The 12,206-nt window shown below is 36.2% G+C and overlaps 1 protein-coding gene across 1 annotated transcript in view; it reads right to left on the bottom strand.

Annotated features, from left to right (window-relative positions):
• LOC106884413 (WD repeat-containing protein 19) overlaps window positions 1–12,206 on the bottom strand; it is a 131,529-nt gene that overhangs the window by 12,769 nt on the left and 106,554 nt on the right. Inside the window, exons 31-33 of the mRNA XM_014935776.3 lie at window positions 10,368–10,492; window positions 8,637–8,718; window positions 5,837–5,987 (exon numbers count right to left, since the gene is read on the bottom strand). Coding sequence (XP_014791262.2) covers window positions 5,837–5,987; window positions 8,637–8,718; window positions 10,368–10,492 — 358 coding nt within the window. The remainder of the gene's footprint in view (window positions 1–5,836; window positions 5,988–8,636; window positions 8,719–10,367; window positions 10,493–12,206) is intronic.

Below are 12,206 nucleotides of genomic sequence, written 5' to 3'. Positions count from 1 at the left end.
TAAAAATGGAAAGCTAAATGTGTGTGTGTGTGCGTGCATGCATGCGTGCATGCATGTGTGCGTGCATGTGTGTGTGTGTGTACAAATATATAAAGACTGGTAGTCAGAATTTTGGATCAAACTGGCTTTTGGGAGTGGCTGATAGGTATGTATTTGTGTATGTGTGTGTATGTATGGGTATGTTTGTATGTATATGATTGCATGTGTTGCCATTTTGAATTCCTTTCTGCGATTGAACTTAAATTGACCTCTGGCTATTAAAGACTCAACTACACATACATACACACACATTTGTTTTAGGTTTTGTACCCATTGAACTGCAGCTATACACCAGATAACATGGTAAGTCTTATGTTCTGAAATTTATATTTTGAATTTGTTTTAATTATAAAATTACACCCCAGCTAAAAACACATCTTTTGGCTTTGGAAAACAGAACCTTTTCTTTTTCTTTCTATATTTTTTGTTAAGTTAGAATTTCTCTGTTTTGGTCAGGATTTTCTAATTTCTTATATCAAGCAATGGATAAAAGCATTTAAAAAAAATTAAATTCATAGAACTGAACAAAATCACAAATATTAATTTTAATCTTAATGATGGAGGGGAGTAAACATTCTCCATTTCCTTAATACTAACAAGAGCATAGTATGAGGGATATTTGGCTGTTATTTCTAGCAAATTGAACAACCATACAGAGAGTACCTCATTGGCTCATTTGTTGATGTGTATAAGTAAACAAAAACTAAAAGAAAAACAGACACTAGCAAACACACACACACATATATATGAATGGGCAGAATTGTGATGTAAGCATGTGCTAAAACCCCTCATAACTTCCGTATTTTTACGAATTTTTACAAAATTTTTTCGATTCTGTCTTCTGCATAATGGAATTGATAGGATTATGCAACAAAAAAAAATTCCACGCAATTTTGATTTTGAAGTATTTAAAAAAATTATTTGCAAATTATAAAGAGAAACGAATGGTAGATTCGGACTATCTGTATTTTAAAACCATGAATTAAAAAAAAAAAATTTTGTCTGTGTCAAATTTATTCTCCAGAAGTTCATGGCGTGGAAAACTGTATCAAGATAACCAATTTTCAGATTTTTTTCTTCCTTTTAAAAAAAATGCAGATTTTATGAATGAAGCAAACTAGATCCTCAATAAGAAATGAATGTTTAATATGACAAATTTTCAGATTCTTTTACAGTGTTTTAAAAGGGGGCTGATTTTGAGATTCAAACTAACAAGATCCAAATACACTGAATACCATCCTCCACAATTTGCTACTCATATGAATTTCATATGCATTTCAACAATTCCTATCAAATACACTCTCTTTCTTGAGCATAAAAAATCCTCTTCCCAGGTGACAATAACTTATATATCAGATTGTTGCACAAGTTCTAGCTGTTTTGATAAGGGAAATTGGAAAGGTTTGAAATGATTTCATCAGCATTTACTTGTACCAAAGAACACTCTTTCAATAGACAACATGATTTCATAAGTATTGCATGGTGGAAATAAACACAATTACCAAACTTTCAATCCATTATTTCAATTTTTTTGCATTTCAATTTGTACATCTGTACTCCCGACTGCATACAAGCGCATATGTAAAAGGACATCCTTTATTTTTTAATTATTATCTGCTGATAACAAAATAAGTAGTATATTGAAAAATAAAAAAATATCTTGTGGTGGGGAGGGGCATTTGTGACTCCAAGGGTCAAAAGGGGGCCTTTGGCCAAAATGGGTTGAGGACCTTTGTTTTAGAATATTTACTTTCACTTGACTTTGTTTGTCATTGGAACTAGTTTATCATTGGAACTATACTAATATTATAAATGAGTGAAGTTGGCAAGCTGGCAGAAATGTTAGCATGCTGGGCAAGATGCTTAGTAGCATTTCATCTGTCTTCACATTCTGAGTTCAAATTCTGCCAAGGTCAAATTTTTGCCTTTCATCTTTTTGGGGTTGATACAATAAGTACCAGTTGATTATTAGGAGTGATGTCATCGACTTAGCCCCCCTACCCTGAAATTGCTGGCCTTGTGCCAAAATTTGAAATCAATATTGTAAATGAGTATTAATGTCATACAAGCATTGTTCCTTACCAATATCCTGTGAGAATATGTCTAACCAGAGGGAAATATTACCTGGCTTGGATACAGATAAAGGTTGGTAACAGGAAGGGCATCTGACCATAGAAAATCTACCTCAGTAGACTTCGTTCAACCCATGCAAGCATGGAAAAGTGGATATTAAAATGATAATAATGATAGGGTTTGATTTGAAGATTTAGCTGCTGGTTGCCAATCTCCTAGAATAACTCCCAAGTAATTAAATTTATCTTTTCTTAGTCACCACCTAGCACTCTGAAGATATCAAAATAGACTTGAAATAATGAAATAACAGTCAAATCTCCCTTAAATTCACACCTGCCATCTTAAAAAAAAAAAGAGAAGTGTATAGGTGACTTAACTGACTCTAGTACTTGAACTATATTTTAATCAACTCTCTTTGGAACAATGAATGAAAAAATTGATTTCACTACATAAAAGGACATAGTTTATCCATACATGCTCTTGTGAGGCACCCGAACATACCATCAGTAATATTTTCTGGGGTCATTAGGTGTTTGGGTTGTTCAACATCAGATACCTTCACACAGGTGACTCAGCCAGAATTGATCAAGCCCTAGCTTGTGTCCAGTTAGCACTACCCTTGTTAGCACTGCTCCTTCTAGAGATCACGCCTCATGATCCACAACCACGTTGAGGCAACAACTCTGCTGCTTTCACAGCCAACCTGATGGCCTGTGATGACAAACATACCGGAAACTCTGCAGAGGGACTGGCCTGCAAACCCTCTGCATCCCACCTCAAAGGATCACATCTTGCTTGCCACCCATTACTTTGGAATAGTCCCACCAACTCAACCTACTTCCCTCTCTTACTCTCATTTGCCATGAACCATCTTCAGAATGATGAATGACAAAGTTAATTTCACCAAATAGAAGGACTTATTTTTTCTTGGCACTCCATCGCTTACGACATTCAGGGTTCCAGTTGATCCAATCAACGGAACAGCCTGCTCGTGAAATTAACATGCAAGTGGCTGAGCACTCCACAGACACGTGTACCCTTAATGTAGTTCTCGGGGATATTCAGCGTGACATGGTGTGACAAGGCTGACCCTTTGAATTACAGGCACAACAGAAACAGGAAGTAAGAGTGGGAGAAAGTAGTGGTGAAAGAGTACAGCAGGGTTCGCCACCATCCCCTGCCGGAGCCTCGTGGAGCTTTAGGTGTTTTCGCTCAATAAACACTCACAACGCCCGGTCTGGGAATCAAAACCGCGATCCTATGACCGTGAGTCCGCTGCCCTAACCACTGGGCCATTGCACCTCTACTAGAAGGACATATATAAATACTAAAAAAAAAACATTTTATGTATAGCCTATTGATTTTAACTGTAACCAGTATTCTCATTGATACTAAGTATTCCCAAACTTATGGCTAGATTTGTACTTATTAGCATACAGTCAATAATTTAGCATATTAACCTTATAATCAATCTACCTCTTCCAAACCAGAACTGAAATAGCTCATTTAAAACAACCATCTTTCATCTCGCTATTATTTTCTGTCTGTCATTTATACTAAATTGCCTCAAATGAAATCATGTCTGATCACATCATAACTAATTTAATTTAAACTGAATATTGAAAAGAAGATTCCATCAGAAGATTTTGCAACACTCAAATAATTATGAATTCCAGTCAAACAGTAATAATTTAAATTGTTTATGACAAAATGTTAAACAATCTGCATTTGAATTATCTGTGTTAACACTTTGCTCAAAAAAAAAAAAAAAATACATGAGTACAGATGTACATATTTGTGAAATAATGTCTGAATTCATGTGTATATTCTTTTATTCTTTTATTTATTTCAGTCATTTGATTGTGGCCATGCTGGTGCACCACCCTAAAGGTTTCTTTTTTTAGTCGAAGAACTGAACCCCAGGACTTACTCTTTGTAAGCCTAGTACTTATTCTAGCAGTCTCTTTTGCCAAACCGCTAAGTTACGGGGACATAAGCACACAGCATCGGTTGTCAACCAATTGTTGGGGGACAAACACAGACAAACACACAAATATATATATATATATATAACATGACAGGTTTTTTTCAGTTTCTATCTACCAAATCCACTCACACAGCTTTGGTCAGCCTGAGGCTACAGTAAAAGACACTTGCTCAAGGTGCCACGCAGTGGGACTGAACCTGGAACCATATGATTGGGAAGCAAGCTTCTTATCACACAGCCACGACCATGCGTGCATATATGTAAATGTTATATATAAATAAATGTGTGTGTGTGTGCGTGTGCGTGTGTGTGTGTGTATGTGTATGTATGTATGTATGTACGTACGTATGTATGTATGCATGTATGTATGTATGTTTGCATGCATGTGTGATTTGTAGGAATGTGTAACAGATATACATTTAGGATGTGCTAAGGTTAAAAAAGTTAACTTAGTGTAATTAAATTACCAACAAAATATTTCACATGAATTAAATTAAACTGTTATTGTTGGCTTTGATGTTGGTTGAATAAGTATTACTCAACCTACATCAAAAATCAGCAGTCTACACCAGTATCACATGTCACCTGGGACAGTGAAAGGCTTGTAACAGCAATCCAGGCAAAACACAAGACAGCAGATATTGAGAAGTCAACTAAGTCAACAAAGGAAACAAGCATTACGTAGCTGCTCAACCAGCTAGAAATAGCAGCCATATCCCCCTCAAATCACATCAAGCCATCAAAAAAAAAGGAAGTATACACTGGAGAATATAGTTCTAGATACACTATGTCTGGAAAGAACCTACTAGATAATGTAGAGCTAGATATGTTTGGCAAAAAATGATGGGATGGTCATAGCAGCAACACCTTTAGCCTATTTAATCAGTGTTGATCTATGGCTAAACAATAGCTTTAACCACAAAGCTCAAGTAAGGCTCACAATGGAGTACATCTGGGTGGTGCTATTGCTGTACCTAAAAACATCCTAGACTGCATTCAGGAAAACCCTACCCAACTGGTTAACATAAAATCAGTGATAAAACCACCCTCTGATCCATAGGTATGCTGTCTCCTCTCTCTCTCTGTCTGCCTTTCCAAGAGAAACTATAATGACCTCTGCTCTTCAGAGCTGCTAGATATCCTGTTACCTTCAATCAGACATTCCTGTCTCTACTTGACCTTCCTTCTTTCATTTCCCTCCTTGCACCTACCCCTGCCCCAAGACCTTGTGTTAACCAATACACTCAGCCCTTCTTCCCCAGAATGCCAAGCTTCTGAAATTCCTTTCTTGCTGATATCTTTTCCACTGGTCTGATTGCAATTGTGACCAACTTCATACAAGGGAAGATAATCTCAAGAATCAAACATTCTCCAAAACCGATATGCCATTAAGGAAAAGATAATCCAGTTACTTTGAGTAAGAAGATAACTGTTGATATGTGTTTCTGCCTCAACAGGCATCATCAGAACTGCAGTTGTTCAACCTTTTCTCCAGAAAACACAGGAGTCTTATAAGAATAGGATAAACAAAAATATGCTCCATTTGAGTCGTTGCTCTTTATGCTAAGATCAACTTGCTTTTGTTCCTTATGAGATGGATACAATAAGCACCAGGCAAAAGTACAGAGATAAATGTTACAAATCGACAAAAACCCTTGAAGGTGATATCCTGGGATAGTTGCAGTTCTATGTCTGAAACCAGTAAATATCAAAAACAAAGAAACCTCAGTTCCTTACCGTACAATCCCTTCAATTTTCTTCTTCAATTTTGGATCAATATCTCTTTGGTATTCATCTCTGAGCAGCATAGCAGCATAACTAAAGGAGGAATTACGTAATCCAGCTCGATGGCACTGAATTACAGTGGTGGTGAGAATGGGTATAATATCTGAAATTGGAAATGGGAAAAATACATTTTAATATTTGCTTCTTATTTAAGTACAACAGCAGCAACATCAACAAATTCTAAAATTGGAACAAGATTAGAAATTTCAAGTAGAGATATCCAGTCAATTGAATCAACCTCAATACATAACTGATACCTAGAAAAAAACTCTACATAAGTACTCAACCAGCAAGAAATGGCAACCAAATGTTCCCCAAATTACGTGCTACTTTCTTATACAGGGAAGGACACAATGGATAATATAATTCCAGGTGTCTCTGAAACAAGTGAAAGAGTCATAAATGACTTGCATTCAATCAAAAGGTTTGCTTGATCGGAGCTGACACAGACCTACACAACAAGACCAGCTAGTTATTTTAATAACTACAGAGAAAAGAGAGTAGAGTCAACTATAGTGAAATTTGAAATCAAAATCTAGAGAGATGAAACTAACAATTGTAATGTATTTAGCTAAGCATGGTAACCAACAGTGGTATTCTATGAACAGTCATTCAATCTGCTAGTAGTAGCAGCGAAATATCCTTCAAACCACATTGCCATCTTTCCATCCATCACTTTTCACTGCCCACTTACTCCTGGGAGTGTTTTGTGATGGAATCCTTAGGCACCCCCTCTATAGGGTCCTATCAGAAACAACTATCATTAACTTTTCCTGCTAGATTCCAACTGAGACTATGAATATTATTCAACCATCTCAGTCTCTTGCCAATTAGATCAGCTTTAAAAAATCTGCCTAGCAATCCTTTCCTGGGGCATTCTAACCACATCCTAAGAAAAAAATCACATTGGTTAATAATATGTTTAGAAAAAAGGATAGGATGACCATGGCTCCAATTCCATTGATTAGAAGTCTACACACTTGAAGTGACCTGTGATAATATAACAATTATGAATATTCTGATGTCTTTGCATGGAACGTCAACAGTCTATTGGGGCAATACAAATATTTGCTTTCCATTGTGTTAAGAAGACAAAAGACAAGTCTCCTCTAGGATAGGATACCAGTTTATTACCAATAAATAAGTTTGTGTTCAGATTAAGAAATAATTACAAGGTGAAACAGATAGAAATAGATAAGATAGTATTAACATGTTTACTAAAAGAAAATTCTAAAGCTAATAGAAATAATTATATGATGAGGCAGAGAGGTAGATAAATAGAAAGAGAGACAGACAGATAAGTTAGTATTAACATATTTAAAGGGAGAAGAACTAACTGGAAATAATTATGCTACAAGACAAAGAAGTAGACAGATGGATAAGTTTATATTAACATATTTAAATATAGAAAACATTACAGCTTTAACAGGAAATAACTACACTGTGAGATAGAGATATAAATAGATAAACAGACAGACAAGTAATGCATTTAATGCAAAAGAGCATTAAAGAGCTAATTAGGATTATTGATGTGGTGAGATAGATAGATTGACAGAGAGACAGATGGATAAGGTAGAGTTAACAAATATAACAAGGGCAGTATTAACCCTTTTAGTACTGTAATTATTTTGAGATGCTCTGTGTTTCGTTCAATTACTTCAAATATGACAAAGAATTTAGTAAAATAACTTAGTTATCATTCAGCTAGTGTTAGGAACATAAATTGTGACTAAGGTTTGATGGAAGATTCAAAACTTATGAAAACAAGACGTTTGTACTCAGAGCCAGAGCTGGTTTCAGCTGGGTTGGTAACGAAAGGGTTAATGAGCTAACTAGAAATATTTATGCTATGAAACAAACAGAGAGATAGATAAATGTATATGAGAGACAAATGTATAATTATGTTAACATATTTGAGGGAGCATTATAAAACAAACTAGAAATAACTACACTATGAAGGAAAAACAATATTAGTCAATAACCGATATTGTTATCATTTTTCCAGCAAGAACAAGAGACATCTCCAGATATGTTTTGCTCTTATTATGACCTCATCAGCAAAAAATAGTATTCACAGTACTTGCCAAAGTACATTTATTGGTGTAATACAATAGAAATGATTACAGAGAGTCTTCTTATTTCTTTATTGCCCACAAGGGGCTAGACATAGAGGGGACAAACAAGGACAGACAAATGGGTTAAGTCAATTACATCGACCCCAGTGCGTAACTGGTACTTAATTTATTGACCCCGAAAGGATGAAAGGCAAAGTCGACCTCGGCGGAATTTGAACTCAGAACGTAAAGGCAGACGAAATACCGCTAAGCATTTCGCCCGGCGTGCTAACGATTCTGCCAACTCGCTGCCTGAGTGAAATTTTGTAGCTGTTGCTGGAAACTACGCAGGAATTTGTTATATGTATAAGTTATGTGTGTATGTCTTTATCCATATCAGTGTTTACATGTATACCAGTTGAAAAGGGGTGCTGTTTATATGTCCTGTAGTCAACAAACAGAAATGGATAAAGTAAGCGCCAAATTTAAGTTATGGAGTTGATATGATTGACTAAACCCTTGAAGTTGGTGCCCTAGCATGGCTGAAACCAGTAAAAGAAAAATATGTCCACATCTTTACACAAATATTTATATATACACAATTAAGTTACAACATATCATTCTTGTGTAAGTTTACTCAATAACAGAAATTCTGAAGAACCAAGATTATATTGAAATGATACCAGATTATAACTTACGTGAAGGGAACTTGCTGATATTATTGGCAACACGCACCAGTAACCTTGCAGCTCTTACAGTTTCCTTTAATTTAATACACATCTGAAAGAGAGAAAAAATCTCTAAAATGGGTGTAGAATTTAGAACAGGAAGTTAGAAAAAGATGCTTCAAACATTCTTTTTCTGTCTCTCTCCCCACTTTCTACCAATAAAAGTTTCTGAAAATATCTATAGCTACAGGTGTCCTTTTCTATGTGTCAATGTGTCACACAAATGGCTATATACATTACAAATTCAAGACAAGCAAGCCTATTCTGATATAAGTAAAGATTTTAACAAAAGCTGTGGTATGCAAACTTTCTTACTTTGGATTACACCTAGAATTACCTGGTTCAACAGCAGTGAGGTTAAGGTGATAAATATCTAATAAAATTAGATCTTACAACTGTCAATGTATCATGTCTTGAGCAAAGCACTTAACTCTGTTTACAAAACAAATTATAACCCTTTGAACCGATGAGCATGTTTTAATGTATATGATTTCATTTGACAATACCACTGGAAAATGCAGGTGGCTGCATAATTCTGTGTTTACAGCTGAAAATAATGATGTTTCTGCCAATTAGTGGGTTATAAATGCAAAACCATATGGCTGATTATTTTTGCAACTTCCAGGGGTATAGTTAAATGAAATAACACCTGTTAAAGCATACCCACAGGTTCAAAGAGTTGAGTTTCATCCTTACTTCATAGTAGAGTTGTTGGAATTAGGAAAGGTATACAGCTGTAAAAAGTATTGATACAAAACAGAAACTATCCTGTTCAGTCAAGCATGGAAAATTGAAAAACAATAATAAAAAAAATTCATGTTCTCATCCATCCATCTTTTGATTTTTCTTTTATAACCTGCTTAAAGAGAACAAACAGCACCCAAGATCTTTTTGAAGTGCAAACTAGGAAAAGTTAAAGAAAAAACATGACTCATGGATCCATATAAGAGGAAATAAATAGAACAATAAAATACTGAATTTTATTCAGACTGGAAGAGGTATAGATGAAGGTATAGATGTAGTCGAGAAACTGGTTCCCTAACCAGGTGATCTAAGGTTCAGTCCTACTGTACAATACCTTAACGAAATGTCTTCTACTATAGCTCCAGATCTACTAACGCCTTGAGAGTGAATTTCGTAGACAGAAACTGAAGAAGCCTGTTATGTGTGTGTGTGTGTGTGTGTGTGTGTACTCTTGAGTACCTTTGTTTTGACATCATAAGCAATGTTGTTTGTTTCCAATCCACCATGAAAAACATAGGGGAATATTATTAAAAACATGCCTGTGCCTATCTTTTTTATTTTTTTTCTTCAGGCATTATGCATCCTAGACTACATTATCGAGTGTGTTGCTTTCATTTTGTTTTCTTATAAGAAGGTAGTGTAACTTGAGAAAGATTCAGCTGGTATAACAGCAGCAGCAGCAGTAACCGCACCACCATCACTGTCATTGTTAGTATGTCCCTCATCATCATTCATAGCATTTCATTCACCACTGAATGGGATGTCAATCCATCGTTGGATTAACTTCCCAGCAATTGCTGGAACTCATTTACAGCTGAGTGGACTGAAGCAACATGAAATGAAGTATTTTGCTCAAGAACACAATGCACCATCCAGTCCAGGAATTGAAACCATGATCTTTCAATCATGAGTATAACACCCTAATCACTAGGCCACACATCTTCACAGACATCTTACCTTCACTAATAAATAACTGTGTAATATCATCAAATTGGTGGACATTTCAGCAGGTATCTTCATCTTGTTTTCTTTTAATTCTTGATACATTGCAAACAATACATCATGGGCATGACGGTAATTACCTAGGGTAACAGTAAAATAAAGACTCAATGATAACATATAAACATTTTTTCATAAGTCAAAAACAGGAGAACAGTGTACTCAGTGACTTAGATAGACAGTGCTACTAATACACACACAAACACACTTTTCCAAAGAAATAACTATCTAACTGGTTATCTTATCTTCACTCACCAGTATAATGTCTTCCAGCTTACCAATGGGGTATCCCACCTATGTCACTTTTGCCTTTACTACAACAGTACAAACCCCTTTGAAGTAGTAAGATGTGTACAGTCCATGTCACTCTCAGTCTTCCTCTCAGCATTCCTACTTCTCTAGGTAGCCCTCAGAAAATACCTCTCTTTGTCTACACTTTCAACATCAAAAAATGAAGAGATACTTTCATTTCAAAAACGAACAATAATCTTATTTAACATCAAAATTACTATTCAACTTTCCAGTTCTTTGCCAAATGGCAAAATTCAACAAATGACCTCTCCTCAACCAAGAGGACTCTATCATCATCATCATCATCATCATCATCGTTTAACGTCTGCTTTCCATGCTAGCATGGGTTGGACGATTTGACTGAGGACTGGCAAGCCAGAAGGCTGCACCAGGCTCCAATCTGATCTGGCAGAGTTTCTACAGCTGGATGCCCTTCCTAACGCCAACCATTCCGAGAGTGTAGTGGGTGTTTTTACGTGCCATTGGCACGAGGGCCAGTCATACGGTACTAGCAACGGCCACACTCAAAAAGGTGTTTTTTAAATGCCACCTGCACGGGAGCCAGTCCAGTGGCACTGGCAACAACCTCACTCGAATGATTTTCTAACATGCCACCAGCACAAGTGCTAGACGGCAACACTGGTAACAATTGCGCTCTTATGGTGCTATTTACAGGCCACTAGCACGGAAGCCAGACAGCTGCTCTGGCAGGTGCTATTTACGGGCCACTAGCACGGAAGCCAGACAGCTGCTCTGGCAATGAACACGCTATAACTACAGATAAGGTCACCACATCAGCTTCCAACTCCATTCTGCACACACATGCAACAAAAGCCTTTCAAATCTCTACACAAATCCACCAACTTTCTTCCATGTAATTATAATCAACAACTGTGATATTGGGTCTGAGTGAGTTTTAAATAGGATAGTAGATAAGTATTAGGTTGTCAAGAAAGTTCTTGCGGAATTTTTAATTTTGGTTTTAAATGATGTATTTCCAAATTAATTTTCGTTAAATTACTTTGACTTTATATATCATTTTAAAGCCCATTTTTCACTCTATCTAATCATGTTACTCTTTTTCTTTTTGAATACTTAGGCCATTTTTTCCAGAACATTGAATACAACATGGACAAAAAACAAATTCACACAATTTTCTTATTCCAGTTCAAGCTAGGCCGAAAAGCTGCTGAAACAGCTCACAATATCAATGATGCATTTGGCCCAGGAACCACTAATGAACGTACAGCACAATGGTGGTTCAAGAAATTTCGTAGCGGTGACGAGAGTCTTGAAGAGGATAAGCGTAGTGGTTGGCTATCAGATGTTGACAACGATCAACTAAGAGTCTTAGTCGAAGCCAATCCACGCACGACTGTTCGAGAGCTTGCTTCTGAATTAGACGTAATGTATACGACAATTTCCAACCACTTGAAAGAGATTGGAAAAGCAAAAATACTCGAGAAATGGGTACCGCATGAATTGAACAACAACCAAAAAAAATGC

Source organism: Octopus bimaculoides, chromosome 1 (assembly GCF_046866305.1).
Source record: "Octopus bimaculoides isolate indiv1 chromosome 1, ASM4686630v1, whole genome shotgun sequence".
NCBI classification, from domain to species: Eukaryota; Metazoa; Mollusca; class Cephalopoda; order Octopoda; family Octopodidae; genus Octopus; species Octopus bimaculoides.
The sequence above is the reverse complement of the archived record's forward strand: the minus strand, read 5'-3'. Positions and strand labels throughout refer to the sequence as shown.